We start from the raw sequence: 23,165 nt of genomic DNA on the forward strand, positions 1-23,165 counted from the left end.
CATATTTACAATGAGGTGGAATGGTGGCCTCGACCGTTTGCTTCATCGAGGAAAAGCCTTACCCAGTGCATAATTCACATGGAAGGAAAGAAGGCGACAGGCCAGAGCTCATACTGTTGACTAAAGAATGTTTCAACAACCAGCCCAAGCTTTCTTTCCCCACCATGTTTCGTTATTTCTCTCTTTTTTGAAACCACCACAACCATAAATAAAGACTGCTCTGAACAGAATTTCTTTATTTCACTTCAGTAAACATGCAAAAAACAGCTCAAGTCCCTTTTCCCCCATAGCTGTTCATTGAAATAACCTACAGGCATTTTTTATGACTCTTGTGCGCTTTCTATAATTTTGATCAGGTTAGGCCTCTCAATTAGCGTTATGCACACATACTAATAATACATGATCTATAATGCAGGGAAAACAAGGGGAATTCGGGAGATGGCGATTCAAGACGATGAGTAACACGAGAACAAGGTGAGAGCAGGAGCCAACGTTTCGACACGTGGAGTTGTCTCCTTCAAGGCGACATGCTCTCCTCGGCACTGTATATATATAGGCAGAGTTCTTCTAAAGGGGAGAGAAGGTAAGGCGGATGAGTGAGGTAATGAGCGAGAGTGTGTTAGCGGCGAGGGGGAAATCATCAATTCAACCCCCTCGCCACTAACACACTCTCGCTCGTTACCTCACTCATCCGCCTTACCTTCTCTTCCCTTTAGAAGAACTCTGCCTATATATATACAGTGCCGAGGAGAGCATATGTCGCCTGGAAGAAGACAACTCCACTTGTCGAAACGTTGGCTCCTGCCCTCACCTTGTTCTCGTGTTACTCATCGTCATGATCTATAATGGCCTCATGCAGACAACCCAGCCCAATATATGAGAAATGCATATCCTTTGAAGCTTTCCAAAAAGTATATGCTTTCTGACAACTGTTGTGATACTGGGCAGTTCTGAAAGAAAATGCTGCTCAAGGGATACTCAACTAACACGAGGACATAAACACATGCCCATGCTGCTTTTATAATGTGCACAGCTTGCTGCTTATGATTTCACAAAAAGTGATGAGCAGATAGAAGCACGTAAATAGGTCTCATAATGATGACAATGGCACAGGTGAATAGTGTCCCACTTTTTTTCTCCCATACAAAACTTTTGTCTGCTTTCATATTTCACTCTTCTGACCAATGCCTGATCACGAAGATGCTCATAATGCTCTAAACACACAGCAATGCATTCTCTTGTTGCGTCCATCAAAGATCGAAGCTGAAATGTATACTTAACCACGTCTTATCAATGCAATGCTCCAGTAATCTTGTCGGCATCTGTGGTACACTGCTATCACGATAAAAAGCCCCCACTTCAATCAGTATCTCTCCACTTTGCATTTTGTACCCATCTCAACATCAAGAGCTGCAATTCTCAGCGACTGCTAGAGCTTTACATATTACTTTCAAAAAATGTAACATTACTACAACATTTTTTGCTAATTGTTTTGGGTGCCTTTTCCAACATGAACAGTGTTTTCTTTCAGTTACTCATATGTTTGCATTTTGTCCACCTTTATTGTTGCGGACTTACGGCCAAAGTTAGGTTAACAAACACGGTATATGACTAATAATAAAATAAAGGAGAGTTTCGTGTACTTTAGAAAATCCTCGGCACTTATGCTAAGAGCGTAAAAAGGTGAATTTTCATTACATGCATATTTATGCCGTTCATAAATAGGTTGGTGATGTACACTAAGAAAAGCAGCAAGTTACCTATCAAGGAAGGTGTCAGGTAAGGAGACACAATCTCTCCAATGCGACTCACTGCATGCTTAGAAGAAGTATTCAAGCTCTTAGACTGGGAAGGCTTAGGAGTGAGGATCAACGGCGAATATCTCAGCAACCTTCGGTTTGCAGATGACATTGTCCTATTCAGAAACAATGGGGACGAATTACAACAAATGACTGAGGAGCTTAATCGAGAAATGTGCGAGTGGGGTTGAAGATTAATATGCAGAAGACGAAGATAATATTATGTTCAATAGTCTGGCAAGGAAACAAGAATTCAGGATCGCCAGTCAGCCTCTAGAGTCTGTAAAGGAGTACGTTCACCTAGGTCAATTATTCAGAGGTGACCCTGATCATGAGAAGGAAATTTACAGAATAAAATTGGGTTGGAGTGCATGTGGCAAGCACTACCAAATCCTTACTGGCAGCTTACCACTGTCGTTGAAAAGAAAACTGCACAATCACTGCATTCTACCGGTACTAACATATGGGGCAGAAACTTGAAGGTTAACAAAGAAGCTCGAGAATAAGTTAGACTGCACAAAGAGCGATGGAACGAAAAATGTTAGGCCTAATGCTAAGAGACAGGAAGAGAGCGGTGTGGATCAGCCGATATTCTAGTTGACATTAAAAGGAAAAAATGGAGCTGGGCAGGCCATGTAATGCGTAGGATGGACAGAGTTACATAACCGGTGGACAGAGTTACATAACTGGTGGACAGAGTTACAGAATGAATACAAAGAGACGGGAAACGCAGTCGAGGACGGCAGTAAACTAGGCAGGGTGATGAAGTTAGAAAATTAGCAGGCGCAAGTTGGAATCAGCTAGCGCAAGACCGGGGTAATTGGAGATCACAGTGAGAGGCCTTCGTCCTCCAGTGGACATAAATATAGAATGATGATGATACAGTAAACCTACTCAGCATTTGATAGCAACATACTAAAATTTTGGCAGAACCCATCTCACGATGAATGTTGGCATTAATACGATAAGCACTGTAGCCCCCAACACACCCTACTGCCACCGCCGAAACAAGTCGTGTATGAGACGTGTACGCAGTTGGGGTCATCTTTCATGCATCCCTCTGGATGTGCTGTGCCACCTAGTGGTGCTGCCACAATGTCTGCGTATGGCGTGCGAGTGAAAAAAGGCATGCGACAAGATCAAAAAGCACACAGGGCACGATGCCAGCACCGTGTGCTTCTTGATTTCGTCCCACGTATTTATTTCGCTAGTTAAATATTTCTCAAGTCTGTGATATTGGCATGTGCCCATTCTTGCACAATCCTCCCGAAAGGACGACGTGCCAAGGTGACCCAAGATGTATGTAGCTTTAGGTGCATTAAAGCAATAGCGCCACTGCTAGCAAAATTTCCAATAGAAGTTTTGTATTAGACCAATAGAAATTTCTATTAGTTGTACTGATTTACCTAAAGGTCCAATTTATCTTGTCTATTAGACTTATAAGTATTATACAATCAGTGTATCAGTGTTACCCGCCGCGGTTGCTCAGTGGCTATGGTGTTGGGCTGCTGAGCACGAGGTTGCGGGATCGAATCCCGGCCACGGCGGCCACATTTCGATGGGGGCGAAATGCGAAAACACCCGTGTACTTGGATTTAGGTGCACGTTAAAGAACTCCAGGTGGTCCAAATTTCCGGAGTCCCCCACTACGGCGTGCCTCATAATCAGAACTGGTTTTGGCACGTAAAACCCCATAATTTTTTTTTTGTATCAGTGTTGCATGTCTACTAGCTTCTCTATCAGATAATTAAATCCTATTGGTCTTAAACAAATTGTTGCTGGTCTCTTAGACAACAATTACTGCTAGATTCTGCTGCTTGTTTAATGGTAAGGTGAAAGTTGACAAAAAATTAGACCTGGAGACCACTACCTTGCATGGAGAACGTTTCTAATTTATCGCTGAATCATTAAGAAATCTCCTGTGCAAGTGTGCAGCACACTGCATTCGCATGTTTGCATTAGTTTTAGCAGACTAAGCTACTGAAAATGGCACCTATCTCTCAGCCACATGCACGAAAGTGACGTGCGCCTACACGGTTTCGTCGCTTAACTAGGCCTCTGTGCAACCTCGTCACAATGAGTCGTTGAGGAAACAGCTAGTGTTCACAGCTCAGCGAGTGCTTCCCCATTAAAAAAAACAAAACAAAAACAGCCATATTCTGCAAGGCAGAGTCACGGTGCCCGGTAAGCTTACGAACGATGGCGCAATAGTGGCAACCATATTTGTAAGTTTTCATCATATTTGCCACCATGGTTTGCAGCTGAAGTTTCATTAGTCGTGCACCTTCTTTTGAAGGGAGCATATAGTAATGTTGCACTTATAACTTAAATTGCTAACTTGTTACCGTATATAGAAGGCTGTAATATTTTTGAGACCAAGGAGCAGCATCACAGAGAAGGGAACACGGTGGGCGGGGAGAACATAAAGCTTTAACCGTAGTTAGCTGTAGTTGTGCACAGCCCGTGTGCATTGGCTGCCGTATCAAAGCGAGGTGTGCGAGTTTGTTAGTGAATGAACAATGCGTTTTTAAGGAGCCCGTGGTGTTAGTGCCTGTGCATTTTATTCGTGCAATAGTATATTTTGATAGTGTTGCCTGTGCATGCTGTTGTTACTTCAAAACAATGAAATTGTTTTTACCTTTGTGCTTCATCACTTTGTAAACCCATCAGTGTGCATCGATGCCCGGTGTTTTCCCCTGAGCCAATTCTAGCATTTGGAGGTAGTCTACTTATTTAGGCTTCTAGTGCAATACAGTGTGATAATGCATGTTTGTTGTGCATGTTGCAGCAATGGCATACCTGTTTCCGACAATGCAGTGCAAAATTTCTGCCTGTAGTTGTCCCTTATCTGCACACAGTATTGATGTAACACACAAAACACCTTAAGTTGATTTCGTATGCTTTTTATTTGTTCTGTCGTGTCAGGCGCTGTCGCTTTTCATTCTGGTTGAACACTTCGAGCTAGCATATCCCACTTTGTCCTAAATTAGTTTGGTAGAAGCGGAGCCACATTATTCCAATTTGGAAGCAAATATTGCCAGCTTGCTATTCTCTGAGCACAATTTTAGTGATAGGACTAGCACTCCTGCTTTTAAATATTTCTATGTGTGTGTATTTCTGTGTCCAGTGATACACTAATAGAACAATTTTTGCTAGGGACAGACACAACAGACACCTCTGCATTGAGCGTGGCCACTTGAATAACCACAATGAATTTGCAGCCAGGATACTAGGGAGCTTCAACTGCGGTGCAATGATTACAACAAGATATACTGTGTCGTGTTATCATTTGTTACTGTGGTTGGCAGCGAAATTGCCACTTCATGTCTCGGCAGTGGCAATACATAGGGTGTTTACTCTAATGCTAATCGCATAGACATTCACCGTGAGATTCGTTCTGCCGGAATTTTTTCAGATGGTACTTATCAATAGTTTCATCAGAAACCAGTGACTGCACAATGGTCAAGACCTCTCAACCGAATAAACATGCTCGCACATATTTCTTACGTAATTATAATTAGACGGCTTGTTCGGACAGTCTGCCCAGTACCCGAACGACCGCCACGCATCCACTGCATTTGTTTCCGCATCCTTTCAGCGCCACCCCCTAATTGGATTCGAGCCTAGTGCTGAGGAGATCAGGCGGCTCAGATCATACAAGTTCAGCTAGGTTCAACCGTTGCAATTAACGGCCACGGGAAGGCAGCTGTCCTAAGCTCTCCTGTCGATGCGGCTGTAATTAATAGTTTTAAGCGCTAGATGATATCGCGAGGCCGCGTTCTAAATTCCCGATTTGGAGCGTTCCATAACTTGACGAACACTCGAGATTACCGGCGATGCCGGCGAACTACACGCCCGTTTGCACGACGACAGCTAGTTGGTAGACTATTCGCTATCGGACCATGCAAATCTCGCAATGAGCACCCGCGGTGTGTTCGTGCGGTTGAGATGGGCTAACCTGGTGTTTTGAGGCCTCCGCTGGCGCGTCCGAACGATCCGATGTCGAGGTTCGCCAACGCTGGGAGACCGACGGCCAAACCGCAGCTGTACGCGGCGCTGATTTCAAAGGGTCCCTGACTGAGCCGGTACTGGACGAGTTTCCGCCTTGTCAGTTCACTCCAGAAAGTGCCGTCCATGGTCGACGTGAAAGGCACAAACTGCAGCGGTGAAGACGACGGCGACGACATGGTCCGGCACTCGTAAACAGCTCAGAAGCGGTGTGATCCACTGATCCGACGAAGCTAAGGACGCGCAAACGGTGTTTCGTGCGATCGCTGCGTCTTCCCACTTCACAGCTGATGCATCATATCGCTTGGAAAGCGCCGGCTAAACCGCACCTGACAACCAAACATCAAGAGGCATCCGATGATGTCAATACGGTAATGTCAATACACAAAGCAAGCCGGCATGTGACGATGACGATGATGACGCAGGAGCACTCTAATAAATTTTATAAGTTGCATGAAACGCCACAAAAAGAAAGAAAAAATTAATTGTACACTAAAAAAGAAGACCGCAGCACAATAATAAAAAAGCAAACATAGCAACTCCATTCCACACTATTTTTGTAAAGCACAAAAACATAGCCTTCCAGATTCGCTTCCGTTAAGAGAGTCGTGCAGGAAAGAAGCCCTGACGCATGGAGGAAGAAGAAAAAGCTTAACTTCATGCTTAACTTGGCCAATGCCTCCTTTACTAGATGCCTGCCGCGTCGCTCGTTTTCGCATTGGAGCGGAGGTTGCCGAAGTTCAGGGTGGTCGCGGAGAGACGGCGCTCGATGCCGACCCTACTTTTTAGGACTATTTGAGCTAGAGCTTACTAAGGTACGAGTCAGGACAAAAGGGAACAGAAGACGTAAACCCAAGAGCTGGTGGGATGAGGAGGTTAAGAAGGCCATAGAGAAACGTCAGGAAGCATCCAGGGAACACAGATAATCAAAGCAGAGGGGTGAACCAGAAGCTGATGTAGGCAGAAAATGGAATAACTTATTAAACTGTAGAAGGGAAGCATCCAATTTGATCAATGAGAAGATCAGAAGAAAGGGGAGCCAATGGTTGTCAGAAGTAAACAAAAAGTTGCAGTGGCTTAGCTCGGCTATGCCAGGATATACGTAGCGTTAGCAAAGGTTCAGCTGATTATTCTTAGCTTTCCTGGTTGTCTAGATTGTCAAGGATTAGCTTGATTGTCATGCTTACTGCTGCTCCAATGACACACATTATGTGGCACATGTATTCATTCCTCCTACGCTCAACCGCTAATTGCCAGGCAACTACTTCGGGATCCGATGAGTCAAGCTTCTCCGTTCTTCTGCGCTGTTGAGCAGCATTTGCGCTCTCCTTCTCCATGGCTATACCACACTGGCAAACGCCAGTCAGAAGCGCAGCGGCTCCAGCGCAGTGTCAGACGGCGACTGCACAGCGAGCGAACGCGCGCCGGCGCCAGTGCGTCTACCACGGCTACGATGTCACTCCTCTGGAATGCGCAGACCGGCGACGGTGAGTCGCGCGCGGCGGCGGCGGAGTGCGCGAGAGGTGCCGGCTCCGGTGGCTCCGGTGATGCGCAAGCCGTGTGACATCACTGATCCTTGCGCATGCGCAGCACGGCTCTTGATGTGCCACGCGAAACGGGCTTGGTTAGGCCAGTGTAGCTAACGCTACAAAAGGATAGAAAAGCAGCGAAGAAATTTTGGAAACATCTCAACTCCTTGAGTAATAAGACTAGCCTAGAGCAGAGGTTTATAGTTACAGCTCAAGGTGTTCGACTAGAGGGAGATGAGGCAATGGAACACATAAGAACAATGATGGCAGAAAAATTTAAAGAACGAAACATAGCATGTTCTCAATCAGGTGAGGATGGACTAGCCAGTGCAGTGGCTCCACTGGCACAAAGCGAGTGGGAAAGGGCAGAGAAGAGGGTTCCTAGTAGCACGTCGACAGGTCCTGATGGCATCCCAATTATGTTGATAAAGACATTGGGCCCAAAATCTAAGAAAGCATTAAGAGAGGCAGTGAGCAAAATGATAATGGACGGTAAAGCCCCCGACGGGTGGAGACAGCAGGATGAGCATGATATATAAGGGAAAGGGGGACAAAGCCGACATAAACAACTACCGTCCCATAACAGTGACGTCAGTGGTTTACAGGGTGGTGATGCAGATTATAAAGGACAGACTGCAGGCGTGGGTGGAGAGCGAGGAGGTGCTGGGGGAACTACAAAATGGGTTCCGAAAACAAAGAAGGTTAGAAGATAATCTGTTCTCATTGACACAGTGTATTGAAATAGCGGAAAAGGAACACAGGCCCCTAGCTATGGCTTGCCTTTCTGGATATCAAGGGAGCCTATGACAGTGTAATCCAAAAGGATTTGTGGGACATACTGGGCACTCTAGAGGTGGAAGATGGAGTAAGAAATCTTTTAAAAGATATCTATAAAAGTAACAAGGTGCTTATAAAATGGGAAAACAACAGCAGGGGCTTAGGCAGGGGTGCCCTCTGTCACCTCTGTTGTTCATGCTGTATTTACAAGGATTAGAGAAAAAATTAGAGAGGAGCGGACTTGGCTTCAACCTTTCCTATTTCAAGCAAGGAGAATGGATTAAACAGTCATTACCAGGACTGATGTATGCGGATGACATTGTACTTATGGCTGACAGCAAGGAAGACTTGCAGAGATTAATGGACATCTGTGGTAAAGAGGGAGGATTTAGGAGGGGGAATCCTTAGGTTTGAAGTTTAGTAAAGAAAAATCGGCAGTCATGACTTTTAATGATAATCAGGGCAGCGAGCATAGGATACAGGAGGTTACGCTGGAGGTGGTGGATAAGTACAAATATCTTGGAGTGTGGATAAACAATGGGGCTGAGTACCTAACGGAACATGAAAAATATGTGACGGCTAAAGGTAGCAGAAATGCAGCTGTGATGAAAAATAGGGCACTGTGGAATTACAATAGGTACGAAGTGGTGAGAGGGATTTGGAAAGGGGTGATGGTCCCTAGTTTGACTTTCGGCAATGCGGTCCTGTGCATGAGATCAGAGGTTCGAGCAAGGTTGGAAGTTAAGCAGCGAGGGGTAGGTAGACTGGCTCTGGGAGCACACGGAAATACACCAAATCAGGGGGTACAGGGTGACATGGGATGGACGTCATTCGTGGGCAGGGAAGCCAGCAGCAAGATAGAAATTGAGGAGCGATTGAGAGAAATGGCAGAAAAGCGGTGGGCAAGGAGAGTTTTCAGTTATTTGTACATGAGGAATGTTGATACAAAATGGAGGAAGCTGACCAGAGCCGCTATTCTGGACATTCCGCCATTTTCTTCTAGGCGTGACGTAGGCGCGACGCTTACAAAATGGCGCTCATGGCCCCGTTTTGCTTTCGTAACGTGACGCAAATTTGACGTTTCGCCTAAGAAACTGTAATGTAGGCATTTAAACTAGCGTGGTTGATAATGCAAAACAGTTTTCCTCCCCAGTAAAAATAAAGCAGCTAGCTCAAAGCGTACAATTATTCCATCAAAATCGTTTCTCGCTTCCGTCGTCTGCATGCGCGCAGGCTGTCGTCTGCTTCATTAGCTAGGATGCGTGTCCTCGGGAAACGGAATGAGTCATCGTATATTGGCGCCCACGCGCTTGCTTTCTACCTTGAGACAACATACGCGACCTGCCAGTGAGGATCGGCGCACGCTCTAGGCCGCGTTATCGCTATCTCGTGAACCGTAAGTCACTCAGCCCGACTCGGCTAGCTGAGAAGCGGCCGAATATCATCGATAGCGTTGCGCGCGCCTCAGGTATCCGCTTGAGCGACGCAAGCGCCGGCACTGCCATCTCTTGTGCACTTCGCTGCTTACTCGAACCGCGAGAGGAAACTTCAAGGCGCCGCCTTGCGTACATTTCTTTTTATAAATTAAAAAGTCACCGTTGTCATAGCTTTTAATGACGCGAAAAGTCATTAACATTAATTACAATACAAACGCAATAGTGAAAAGTGCAAAATCTCGCAGAAAGTTTGCTAGTTTCAAACAATATTATTTCAAATAAACGTGTTTTTAATAAAAATGATGGTGCAAAACACAAATGCTAACACCACCCGAGAGCGATGCAAATGCTATGAGCACGCGTTGTGAACAAAAGATTTTTATGACCCGAAATGACAGGGAAAATGCGGCGATACGCATGCCTCTCCACTGTCATTGCATATGGCCGCTCATTACCATAATTCGCGTGGCTCGTCGCACCACAAATTATGGCGGAAAATCTCTGCAATGGCGGCCGAGCGCAACGTCACGCAACGTCAAATTGACGTTTACGAAACAGCCCTTCCTGTGACGCTCTTCACAGGATATTCCTTCAGCCAATCAGCAAGCTGACATGCCGGCTATCTTGGAACGCCACCACGTATTCGCGAAATTACAGATGCATTGCACGAGCTTCTGCACGCTACCGTCCACTTTCTTTTCAAAACGTTAAAGTCGCAATAGAGGTGCCAAGGACCACAAAAAAGTATTAGTCGATAAAGTTTGCAGCTCCACGTCATGTTTCATCATTCTGACGAAAACGCAAAATTGCATTTAGCAAAACTTCCGTTTCCCGGCACAAATTTCAAAACACGTGACCTCTGGACAGCCAATAAGACAGCCAAGATGGCGGATAATGGCGGCCGTGCAGCCGCCATGCGTGTCCAGAATAGAGCCTCAGAAAACTGTCAATCAAATGTTTGGACTGCAGGAGGGGTGCAAACCAGGAAACAGTGGTTAAGAAAAAGGTTAGGGAAACAGAGAGGGGTCTCTGGAAAACGGGGATGCAGACGAAATCAGCACTGGGAACATACCGAACTTTCAAGCAAGAAATTGCCAAAGAAAATATCTACGATAATTCTAGGGGAAGCTCTTTGTTGTTTGAAGCCAGGACTAGAGTATTGTGGACTAAGATGTACCGAGTCAAGTACCAAGGTATAGACACGTTGTGCTGTGCGTGTGGAGAAGAAGAGGAAACGGCTGAACACCTCATACTTTTGGCAGTGACTGCTGTGCCGCGGTGCACTCTAGACGAGTCCACACAGACACGGCTCCAACAACGCACGGAAGTGACGTCACTAAAAGACAACGTCACATGCACGCGTATTTCCGGTTTTTTGTGGGCGCGTAGTTTGATTTCATGTTATTCGCACGTGACATTCAGTTGATTCAGTACGCATCCCGTCAGCCGCGCTTCCGGGTCGTGCTTTTCTGCTGCCACTGGTGCTGGTCCCCAGGCCTGGTTCTGCTGCATCCTCGCAAGCCTTTAACATCATCCCTTTATATGCGCGAAAGCTGCATTTGAGCGTTATTTTATATTTACTGGCGTTATATTAATCTTTTCTAATAAGTATTTTGTTTGTATTATGATTATTTTTGTCGCGTATCTGCCGTTCTTGTTGCCGCTGTTCGCGACCGCTTGCTTTGTTTTATATGTGCTAAAGCCGCATTGCAGGGTTATTTCATATTTGCTAGGGTTATATTAATCTTTTCCAATAAGTATTTTGATTATTTGTCGAATATCTGTCGATCTTGCTGCTCTTGTTCGCGACCGCTTGCTTCGTTCATCCCTAGCGCGGATTTCTCGGATTTGTCAATATATATACTGCTGACTAGAAGGTAGCCTTCTTTCGTGTGTGAAGAAAGCTCAGATTTATTTTCTCGCAGTTTCATCATCTTTTCATTTTCTCGGTGTTATTTTAGATTGTACTGCTTGCGAAATGACACGCGTTTTGGTTGCCGGCGACTCGATGGTGAAATACTTGGACCAGTATTTCCTATCGCGTCGTCGTTTGTCAGTCAGTGTTGCCGCGCATAGAGGATTAAAGATTGAGGATTTGCTCTCAATGATTGCTGACAAGCTAGCTGGTTTTGATGTTGTCATTGTGCACGTTGGCACTAACAACACTGATAACAGTGTCAGCGTGTGCATCGACAAGTATCGCCAGCTCGCTCAGGGGATCATTGAAAGGAATTCCATGGTGCATGTAGCTTTTTCTGCCATTCTTCCTCGGGGGCAGAATTATAGTACCGCCCATGGGAATATCAGTACTCTTTGTTGAATGACAACTACAAAAAGGTTAATGCTGCCCTGATGCAGTACTGCCACAAGTGTGGCTTCACTTTCCTGGGTGGTCTCGTGAACGACTGGCCCAGCTACCTGAGCAAGGATGGTGTCCACCCGAGCCGCTTTGGTAACAAGGTGCTGGCAGACTACCTGTACCAGGAGGCCTGCACCTTGTCCATCGATCTGGAGAGATGCCGCATCCAGCAGTGCTACAAGGAGACCCAGGCACCTTCTTCATGGACCGGCCGGACTCGCAGGACAGCATCCCTGCCATCTCAGAGGCTGACTTTCCCCCACTTGGTTTGCATATTTTCATTTCTTCTCAAGCAGCAAGTGGACCTTCCACAGCACCAGCTCCTGTCTGGGAAGCCAGCACTGCTCCCTTGCAGAGGCACGACACCAACCAGCCGACCAGAACCCTTCAAGGTGCTGGCTTTTCACTTGTTGGCGGTGTCCGTGTCCGTTGCAAGGGTAGCAAGGCTTGGTGGACCTGGGACAGCCTGCCTTCCCCCATTTTCCATGGCACAAGTGTACCAAGCAGGGGAAAAGCTGAGGGGAGGTCTGATGAGCCAATGATCCGTGGTCGAGGTGCAAGCACCACTTGTGTCAGGAGAACTAGGAGAGCCACGCAGAAGCATGAGAGTGCTCCTGTTCTGTGATCTTCTCTTCTGTGAGAGAAGGAGAGACCAGTGCTCGAGAAGCAGCTGTGCCAGAGGCTGTCTCCCAGTGTGGTGACAGTGAGTGGAAGCTGGTAGTATCGAAGAGACGGCGGCGGAAGGCTGCGGCACTGCACAAGCAAGAGTGGAGCTGTGACCTGGCTGCAGACAGGGAAGGCAAAGTTCTCGCTGTGACAGCTGCCAAGTTCTTCAAGTTCGTTTCACCTTTGACACCAGTTGTAAGCCAGAAACAGTCGCGCATTGACAGTGGAAGGTCTGAGTCTGCTTCTTCTACTGTCTCTGGTAGCAAGCTTGAAGGACAAGCTGTTGCTTCTCGGGATGCCATTTGTGACAGTTCTGGCAAGGTGCAGCATGTGGCTAGCAGGCAGAATAAAGACTGCTTGGTAGTTGCTACGGCTGAGTCAGACCTGTCATAAATAGTGCTCCAAATGAGGTCAATGTCTGCAAATACTGTAGGCCAGGAACAATGAAGGATGGAGGGCAGATCACGAGCAATCCTGGCACAGAGGCTGGTGACCTTAACAAAGCTGGGTGCATTGTTTCCACGCGACGTAGGCGTTGTGAGGCTGCTTTGAGATCCAGCTGCAGGCCTGCCAGCTCTTATGCCCAGGCTGTTTGTGAAGGTGCTGGTGCCAACACAACCAGAGTTGCTGTATTCTTTCACTCAAACAAAATATGAATAACTTTGAATTAATATTGAGGCCATTTTCAGGTAACATTTCAATGCCCTTTTCTAGATGTTCACTGAACATCTGCGTAAAATGCACAAGTCTTGCAACACAATGTCTGTGGGATACTCAGAATGCATTCTAGAAAAATAAACAAGTATAGTGCATACAAAAATGTGATCTGGATCACTGAAATGTGTTATAATTCTTTAAGTATGCTCAGTATAGGTACAGGAGCCCAATACTTGATCACCCACGCAACAGTAAAAGCATATGTGAAAGACAGTCCAACAATAAATGTGTGTTGTGCATTTAACACGAGTTCATTGCAAAAGAGCATAATCTGGACTTGAGCGTTGGATTCGAGTGCTGCCCTTTAGCATGAATTTTTTTATGCTGTTGTCTCTGTCCACTTGTGTTAATGGCCAATAAAAATTGTAGGCAAAGCTATACCTTGCCTCAAATATGATAGTGATAAGCACCCGATCAAAGAGTAGTAGTATATAAAAAGGCTAACCGAGGACCTAGCACATAACTCAGTTAGGGCAAAAAACAAACAGGCTAGTTGGTTATTGAACACAGAGGCCAAGTTGTGCTGCATAGCTGATACAAAATACTCCCAAGTAAAAATGCTAAAGCACACAAGATGGTGCACAATCATCTTGTGTGTTTCGTATCAACTATGCAGTGCAACTTGGCTTCCATGCAAAAGACACACAGTACAAAAAAAAAAAGTCCAGTGTCTTTTTGTTGTGCTGTGTGCTTTTCGTGTATTCTTTTGCACTCACTATATCAAAGGGAAGCAATGCTCCCAATTTCATAGCAGGTAAATATCGTGCACCTGCAAAAAAAATGTTGAAAAAAGCTATATATAGGTAATATGCTGCATTGGCCTGTGACATATACAATGCCAGCTTTGCAGGAAAAGTAAACATTTATAACCAAACTTTTATTGGCAGAACCATTACAGCAAACTATACAAGTCTGATTTTTCATCTTAGACAAAATAGCGTACAATTCACATAGAGGTACACGCGTTCCTGATGACTTGATGGTAGTGAATGCACGCAGGTGGTACATCTAGGGGACCTGTACAAAAGAGGAAAAAAAGCACAAGTGAAGTACAAAGGATTAAAAAGAATCTGCAAATTGCACTCAAATATGAATATGTCACTGTGACAATCTGAGTGCTGCTGTGTAGCATATTTTTTTAGCCTGTGGGTCCGCGTGCACACGTGCCTGTCTTGCATGAAGCTGCTTAGCACGGCTTCATGACAAGACTTTTCTCTATCCGCCACCCGAGAATGCGCTCTGTAGCGGTCAGGCTCCGCCGAGAGACTTGCGGCAACAGGAAGGTAATGTGGGCAATGCAAGTACAGATTTTGTTTGCTAAAGCTGTATCAGACCAATGGAAAGCAAATTTTGTAACATACTTGAATATCCAAAATACTTGTGGCTACTTAGAAGCAGAATAATCAGGTTTTCAAATTCAATAATACAAAGTGAACCTGCCCACATAAACAAGTTTCCGAGGGATTGTCGACGCCAGCTGGCGGTGTCAAGAACAATGAGACACTGGGGGTGACGCTCTTTAGACGCTGAAGTCTGCCCATGCCAAATCAAATAACCGATCAAAAATATGTTGGGAACTTGTTCCTTGCAGTTGAGCCGTAACAATCCCGATGCCGCAGGCAACCATAAAGCAGTTAAACAACTACCAATGGAACTATGTTAGTGCATTGTTAATGAACAAATAAACCTCTTAACAGCATTGAAGTGTACAAATAAATTGTAAATTGCCACCGGGGTTAGGTTATATTAGGTTAGTTTGGGTAGAGTTGACTAGAAATAGTTCTGGCTGCCTTCTCGATGAAATGGTGCCCTACTTTGGAAGTAGAGTAGAATAGAACTCGCTCTGCTTCCTTCACGATGAATGTGGCAATTCTTGGCCAGAAACGAGTTGACTAGAACTAGCTCTGCTTCCTTCACAATAAAATGTTGCCCTCTTTGCCGGTTGAGTTGACTAGAACTAGTTCTGCTACCTTCACATGAAATGTTGCCCTTCTTTGCCAGTAGAGTTGACTAGAATGACTAGAATTTAAAACTGAATAGAACAATAAAAAAAAATCACATCACTGGGTTGTGCCACTGTTTACTGGTAGCTTGTGGATACACTGAAACCTGATTAGAACAAGCAGGCCTATGCACTAAAAATAGTTCACTATATTAGGTAACTCTTTAAATCCAACCCATCTCTAACAAAATGAAAAACTTTTGTATTGTGTTCGTTCTACACAAATTTTTCGTCTTCAGTGGAAAAATTAAGCCAAAGATATCTGCTTTTTTGTAAACGGAACTACGCATAGTAGACAGCAATTTTTACTTGTGCCTTGAACAGCTTCCCAGTCGCTAAAAATTGCGACTCGATTGGATCTTGCTTATAGTACACTGCTGGAATGCTTCTGATTACTCTTGCATTTAGGCTAAAAAGAAAAGCCCCTGTTATGAGCAAGTGTCTGATATGAGTATCAAAGTCAAGTTATGCGTGTGTGATATAGAGGAGAATTCAGTTTATGCTGGTCTGGTTTGTTATGTTCGGGTTTCACTGTACCAAGAGAAGAATGCTATGTACTATGAGTATGGATCTTTTCCTTGGCAGTAGCCAAACATGACTTAGAGCACACAATTACTTTGTTATCCCATTTATCTGCTAAAGGGCCAAGGCATGCTCTGTGAAATCCTCTTGAACAATATGCACATGAAATGACCAGTACTACTCCAGCATATAGCTGTTGCCTGCACACACAATGCAACTTCTAAATGCAATCTTTTGGCTGCACACGAACAGTGAGAGAGCTTGCGAGTGCAAAATCTTCCATGTTGCCTTTTTGTATTCATTTCAGCAAATGTCTGCGCAGCATACTCTGATTAAGGTTTACGTTTTCTGGACGCCTATCTGATGCTACATAATACATATTTGCAATTGCAAACAAGCCACAGTCAAGTGTGTTGCACTCGTTTTGTGCCCCTTTAGTGCGAATGGTCAGCGTTGGAGACTACAATTTTAGCATGTGACAGATTTGCCTGACGGCATCAGAAGGAGTATCTTGGTCAATTGTCATATACAAACACTGTGTTTTCATCAGCGTCAACATTGCATACTGTAAGCCAGTGATCGGGGTTTCGGACATGCAAGATTTGAATAAATGGGCTTTTTACTTGAGTACATTGTAAACGCTGACCAAGAAGCACATCTTGAAAGCCATACCAATGAGGAAATTTTTCATGAATTAAGTATTGTGCTACATTAATTACGCTGTCCGATATCGAGGTGCCCTGTACTAAAGCATTTAAATCAGCATCTGAAAGAGAGTAGCGTTTGCAGACATTTAACATGTCTGCTGTCACCGTTGCAAGGCCTACTATATTCTTTTGCGATAAAACCTTGCGCTTAACAGCGCCGACTTTCCTTGGCCGTCCTCTTGTTGCTTTCACCAAAGGTACAACAAGCTTTGTACTATTTGAATGCCCGTAGCTGCTTGTAGCAGTCATTTGGGGTAATGGAGCTGGTGTACCTTGTAAGCTAACCGTAATTTGATTACTAGGAAAGGTGGTCAAGTTCCTGAAGAATGCCTCGCATGATGCAAGTTTTTCCATTAGCTCCTTCTCACCACAATTAGCTAATACATTAGCAACAGTCTTGGACATTTCACAAAGTCTCTTGTAGGTGTAAGAATACTTTTCTTGTAGTGTCCAGCTTCACAGATGGTGGCATCCGAATGCTGCTTGTCACTACTGGTGTGGCACCAGAGGCCATGCAGCTGTCGCTCAGGAAATGATCCTTGCACCACCTGTCCGGTATGCATGCTTTGTCGAAAAGGTCTTCATCGTAAGGATCGTAACAGCGCAAACAAGACACGGACAAAAGGAAGGAAAAACGACAACACGGCGCTGACTCTCAACTGATATTTTATTAAAGGATCGTCTAACATATATACCAAAATTCAAAGAACCATGACTTGCGCAAGACACAGTGATACATCACGGTCGTGGCGACAAACTAGGCATAATCAAAAGTTGAAGAATAAAATTCCTTGCCATGAAGAGCGATCGACGGTTCACTGATGCATTCCTTGGCTTGGAAAAGGTCTTGCTGGGCAAAATGGCGAGCTGCTAAAATGTGGGCACAAGGCAAACTGTACTGATTATAAAAAGTACACATGCAACGCGTCAGGCATAATTAAACACTGTGCTCAGAACTTGCAGATGCCACTACATAAGAATTAGCAGTGGACGTGACCAAATAATCTACTTTTTTAAACCGTTCATACTGCTCTAGTACTTTACCTGTGGCCTCAGAAGTACAATTACGGGACAAGGCTAGCTGAAATGGCTCACTGGCATTATTTACATTTAGGTTCAGTTTCATTTCCTTAAACTTGGAAAATTTTAAAGATAAGAAATCCGTGTCAATATAACTTATTAATGCTTCCATGGCTTGAACCAAATGCATGCTTGAAGTGAGATAACTTTTAATCTTTTGATTGTGACACTCAATGCAATTATTCGTGTTATTACAAAATGTAGGCAGTTTTTGCCGATATGCATGTACCCACATTTCTTCATAGGAGTGTCAGTTCTGCATGTAATAAGAAATAAAATCTTTAGAAGCCATAGCTTCTAAAACAATTTTTTTTTAGGAGAGGAAGTAACTGATCACGCTGGAGTCTAGCTTTCTCATTTACCTTTTGCTGAAAGCAGTGCCAGTACATGCCATGTACACAACAAAATTTCAGAATTAGGAAGAATCTTGGTCAAAATGCGTAGCTCATTCATATCTTTATCTATCATGACTACTCTGCAAGCCGACACAACAAACGGGTTAAAATCTGCGAACTTGCAAACATAGCCTGCACAATTTCAGTCGTTTCATTTCGTAAAAAGGCATAGCACACAGGTCTCACGTGACCTCCGCCGTCTTCAATCAAAATAGAGTACAAGATATAGCCTTCAATATTTACTTTATATGTTCCATCAATAAATAAAATCTCTGGATACTTTTCCAAAATCTCACGCATGTGCGTTGTCTAAAGCAGCACAAATTGCAGCTTATTATTTTGATTCTTTTCATAGTGAATGACCCAGTTTGGATTATTTGCTAACAAGGTGTGTATTTTTTCCAAAACCATTTCTCCGTGAGCCTGCTCATTGCGAATAGGAATAGAAAACCTTTGCTTGTAATTGTTAGCATCTTTCGTAGTTAACTTCTTGCCTGTTTTCTGTTCGACCAAATTTTTAAAATGCTTTGGGCCAATATTACATTTGGCAAAATCAAAGAATTCTGCCTTCTTTGCATCGTTCAGAAGCCTGCTATGAGGATACAAGTCATAATAATTCGTTGTGATTATGCTTAGTTTGCAGCTTGATTATCTTATAGTGCAGAGTAGGCGATTTCCACAGGCTCACCGATACTGCCATTTCACAACCAGTACCATTGTATGCTTGCTTGGGTGGCTTTCCTGTGCCTTTTGGTTTTATGTGACGACCATGAACACAGCAATATGAAATCCTAATATACTCAAACTCTTTAGATTCTGTTGCAAATGGACTTCTCTGAGACTTATTTATTGTGACTATGTGCTTGCCCTCTCTGCACCACTCATCAAAGCTTTGCCTAAAAGAAATAAAATTATCAAATGTTGCATTTGAATAAACTTTGCTGCCTCCACCATGCAATACATTCACAGGATTAGCAACTCTGGTTGTGTTGGCACCAGCACCTTCACAAACAGCCTGGGCATAAGAGCTGGCAGGCCTGCAGCTGGATCTCAAAGCAGCCTCACAACGCCTACGTCGCGTGGAAACAATGCACCCAGCTTTGTTAAGGTCACCAGCCTCTGTGCCAGGATTGCTCGTGATCTGCCCTCCATCCTTCATTGTTCCTGGCCTACAGCATTTGCAGACATTGACCTCATTTGGAGCACTATTTATGACAGGTCTGACTCAGCCGTAGCAACTACCAAGCAGTCTTTATTCTGCCTGCTAGCCACATGCTGCACCTTGCCAGAACTGTCACAAATGGCATCCCGAGAGGCAACAGCTTGTCCTTCAAGCTTGCTACCAGAGACAGTAGAAGAAGCAGACTCAGACCTTCCACTGTCAATGCGCGACTGTTTCTGGCTTACAACTGCTGTCAAAGGTGAAACGAACTTGTGGAACTTGGCAGCTGTCACAGCGAGAACTTTGCCTTCCCTGTCTGCAGCCAGGTCACAGCTCCACTCTTGCTTGTGCAGTGCCGCAGCCTTCCGCCGCCGTCTCTTCGATACTACCAGCTTCCACTCACTGTCACCACACTAGGAGACAGCCTCTGGCACAGCTGCTTCTCGAGCACTGGTCTCTCCTTCTCTCACAGAAGAGAAGATCACAGAACAGGAGCACTCTCATGCTTCTGCGTGGCTCTCCTAGTTCTCCTGACACAAGTGGTGCTTGCACCTCGACCACGGATCATTGGCTCATCAGACCTCCCCTCAGCTTTTCCCCTGCTTGGTACACTTGTGCCATGGAAAATGGGGGAAGGCAGGCTGTCCCAGGTCCACCAAGCCTTGCTACCCTTGCAACGGACACGGACACCGCCAACAAGTGAAAAGCCAGCACCTTGAAGGGTTCTGGTCGGCTGGTTGGTGTCGTGCCTCTGCAAGGGAGCAGTGCTGGCTTCCCAGACAGGAGCTGGTGCTGTGGAAGGTCCACTTGCTGCTTGAGAAGAAATGAAAATATGCAAACCAAGTGGGGGAAAGTCAGCCTCTGAGATGGCAGGGATGCTGTCCTGCGAGTCCGGCCGGTCCATGAAGAAGGTGCCTGGGTCTCCTTGTAGCACTGCTGGATGCGGCATCTCTCCAGATCGATGGACAAGGTGCAGGCCTCCTGGTACAGGTAGTCTGCCAGCACCTTGTTACCAAAGCGGCTCGGGTGGACACCATCCTTGCTCAGGTAGCTGGGCCAGTCGTTCACGAGACCACCCAGGAAAGTGAAGCCACACTTGTGGCAGTACTGCATCAGGGCAGCATTAACCTTTTTGTAGTTGTCATTCAACAAAGAGTACTGATATTCCCATGGGCGGTACTAATTCTGCCTCCGAGGAAGAATGGCAGAAAAAGCTACATGCACCATGGAATTCCTTTCAATGATCCCCTGAGCGAGCTGGCGATACTTGTCGATGCACACGCTGACACTGTTATCAGTGTTGTTAGTGCCAACGTGCACGATGACAACATCAAAACCAGCTAGCTTGTCAGCAATCATTGAGAGCAAATCCTCAATCTTTAATCCTCTATGCGCGGCAACACTGACTGACAAACGACGACGCGATAGGAAATACTGGTCCAAGTATTTCACCATCGAGTCGCCGGCAACCAAAACGCGTGTCATTTCGCAAGCAGTACAATCTAAAATAACACCGAGAAAATGAAAAGATGATGAAACTGCGAGAAAATAAATCTGAGCTTTCTTCACACACGAAAGAAGGCTACCTTCTAGTCAGCAGTATATATATTGACAAATCCGAGAAATCCGCGCTAGGGATGAACGAAGCAAGCGGTCGCGAACAAGAGCAGCAAGATCGGCAGATACGCGACAAATAATCAAAATACTTATTGGAAAAGATTAATATAACCCTAGCAAATATAAAATAACGCTGCAATGCGGCTTTAGCACATATAAAACAAAGCAAGCGGTCGCGAACAGCAGCAACAAGAACGGCAGATACGAGACAAAAATAATCAAAATACAAACAAAATACTTATTAGAAAAGATTAATATAACGCCAGTAAATATAAACTAACGCTCAAATGCAGCTTTCGCGCATATAAGAGGATGATGTTCAAGGCTTGCGAGGATGCAGCAGAACCAGGCCTTGGGACCAGCACCAGTGGCAGCAGAAAAGCACGACCCGCAAGCGCGGCTGACGGGATGCGTACTGAATCAACTGAATGCCACGTGCGAATAACATAAAATCAAACTACGCGCCCACAAAAAACCGGAAATACGCGTGCGTTGTCTTTTAGTGACGTCACTTCGTGCGTTGCTGGAGCCGTGTCTGTGTGGATTCGTCTAGAGTGCACTGCGGCACAGCAGTCACTGCCAATATGTTAATAGTCATGGCTAGGTGGCGTATGCCACCGCCCGGTTTAAAGGGTTCAGCCTCATCCATCCATCCATCCATCCATCCATCCGGTGGAGGAGAGGAAAGAGGAGACGGGCAGGAGGAACCAGCTACAGCTCACGCGGCACGCATCTTCTAAAGGAGGCATTGACCTGGCACTCGGCCGCGCAACGCTTGAAACAGCGACGCTGGGCGATCTTAGCCCAGCATTTTCTGGAAGTGCGCGCGAACTTTTCATCTTATTACTCATGATGCTGATAATTTCTTTTCGCGTCTCGGACTGCGCGTTGCATAGCGCAGCTTGTAATACCGACACCGCGTTCCAGGGGACCCGCTCCGTGAATGCGTCTCTCTCTCTCGCTCTCATAGCGCGCAAAACCTCTTCACCGGCGCCACAGCTGGCCCGTTCGTACGCTCGTGCTCTTCGAGTAGTAGTAGAGGTTGAGGAAAAGAGAAAACAGAAACATGCATCTTTTCTCTTTTCCTCAACCTCTACTACTCTCGCAGAGCACGAGCGTACGAACGCGCCAGCTGTGGCGCCTTTTCCTCTTCACAACCATAATCTCTCTCTCTCTCTCTCAGCTGTGGACGAAGACGACGACGCTCGAACGCAATCTTATGGTGCGCATAAATCAACGCCTCCTAAAAAAAGGAGGCGTTGCATAAATGCACATTCTGCAAGCGTGGCTGTATAGCCTAGGTAATAATAATAATAAAAAAAAGAACTGTATAGCTTAGTGGTTGCGACGCTCGCTTTGGGACCGGGGGTACGCGGGCTCGAATCCCGCCTCAGCAAGAACGCTCATTTCTTGGTAGTTTCTTGATACGATCCACAAATTACGGCTGGCTTAAACAGCTTCGCTGTTAAAACTGCGAAGAGGCCCTACCCCCTCTCAGCGCTAGGAGAAAAGTGGGCGGAAGTGACGTGGCATGGTATTTTTTCACGACTTTTGCGCTGTAGCGGCCATGTTGTCGTGGCGGCTTTGTTATCGTCAAGGAGGTTTAAATAAATCTGCAAGTTTTATTTAAACCTCCTTGGTTATGGCAGGGGCGGATCCAGGTTTTTTCTGAGGGGGGGGGGGGGGGGTCAGCTTCTGTCAATGATGATGATGATGATAGTAGCCTTTCTTATTTATCGAAATTCACCGTTTCTGCTCACGATAAACCCGCGTTTTATACGTCTACAGCAAAACCTGTAGCCCACCATGGTGGCTCAGTCAGCTCAGGCGTTGTTGCGCTGCTGAGCGAGATGATACAAAGATGATACAAAGTGAGATGATAATAGTCGCCTTCAACAGTCCAATTAACTAAAATTGAACAAGTATTTTTTGTCGACTGCAGTAAGTGGGTATGTTTGTATTGACAACTTAGAGGTAGTCGTGTTTCTTACTGTCTTACTGCAGTCAATAAAAAGTTAATTATGCAATTTTAGTCAATTCAGCTGCTGACAGCGATAATTATCACCTCACTTTGTGTCCCCCTCGCCACATAACTTATTTGCGCAGGTGCTCTTCACGTGCTTCCCAGTGCCTAACTTTAAGAAAACCCGCCGTGGTTGCTCAGTGGCTGCTGAGCACGAGGTCGCGGGATCGAATCCCGGCCACGGCGGCCGCATTTCGATGGGGGCGAAATGCGAAAACACCCGTGTACTTAGATTTAGGTGCACGTTAAAGAACCCCAGGTTGTCAAAATTTCCGGAGTCCCCCACTACGGCGTGCCTCATAATCAGAACTGGTTTTGGCACGTAAAACCCCATAATTTAATTTTTTTAACTTTAAGAAAACCATA

At 45.3% G+C, this 23,165-nt stretch overlaps 3 protein-coding genes across 3 annotated transcripts in view; 1 reads left to right on the forward strand and 2 right to left on the reverse strand.

Annotated features, from left to right (window-relative positions):
- The window catches only part of LOC119458501 (ubiquitin-like modifier-activating enzyme ATG7), a 33,203-nt gene extending 27,032 nt beyond the window's left edge, over positions 1-6,171 (reverse strand). The window contains exon 1 of the mRNA XM_037720339.2: positions 5,758-6,171. Coding sequence (XP_037576267.1) covers positions 5,758-5,986 — 229 coding nt within the window. The 5' untranslated portion in view covers positions 5,987-6,171. The remainder of the gene's footprint in view (positions 1-5,757) is intronic.
- A 5,482-nt stretch (positions 6,172-11,653) lies between these two features.
- LOC125947230 (uncharacterized) lies at positions 11,654-12,492 on the forward strand. The gene is made up of 2 exons (XM_049671637.1): positions 11,654-11,794; positions 11,836-12,492. Exons 1-2 carry the CDS (start codon positions 11,654-11,656, stop codon positions 12,448-12,450), a joined length of 756 nt encoding a protein of 251 aa, XP_049527594.1. The 3' UTR covers positions 12,451-12,492.
- Positions 12,493-19,679: 7,187 nt separating this feature from the next.
- On the reverse strand, positions 19,680-20,850 carry LOC119457353 (uncharacterized). Its single transcript, XM_049670068.1, has one exon. It carries the CDS (start codon positions 20,270-20,272, stop codon positions 19,724-19,726), a length of 549 nt encoding a protein of 182 aa, XP_049526025.1. The 5' UTR covers positions 20,273-20,850; the 3' UTR covers positions 19,680-19,723.
- Between the last annotated feature and the right edge of the window lie 2,315 nt (positions 20,851-23,165).

Source organism: Dermacentor silvarum, chromosome 7, assembly GCF_013339745.2.
Source record: "Dermacentor silvarum isolate Dsil-2018 chromosome 7, BIME_Dsil_1.4, whole genome shotgun sequence".
Taxonomy (NCBI): domain Eukaryota; kingdom Metazoa; phylum Arthropoda; class Arachnida; order Ixodida; family Ixodidae; genus Dermacentor; species Dermacentor silvarum.

Coding starts and splice junctions, on each gene's coding strand:
- LOC125947230 (XM_049671637.1), top strand. CDS start 11,654: ATGATTGCTGACAAGCTAGCTGGTTTTGATGTTGTCATTGTGCACGTT. Junction 11,795..11,835: donor AAAGGAATTCCATGGTGCAT/GTAGCTTTTTCT, acceptor GCAGAATTATAG/TACCGCCCATGGGAATATCA.
- LOC119457353 (XM_049670068.1), bottom strand. CDS start 20,272: ATGCAGTACTGCCACAAGTGTGGCTTCACTTTCCTGGGTGGTCTCGTG.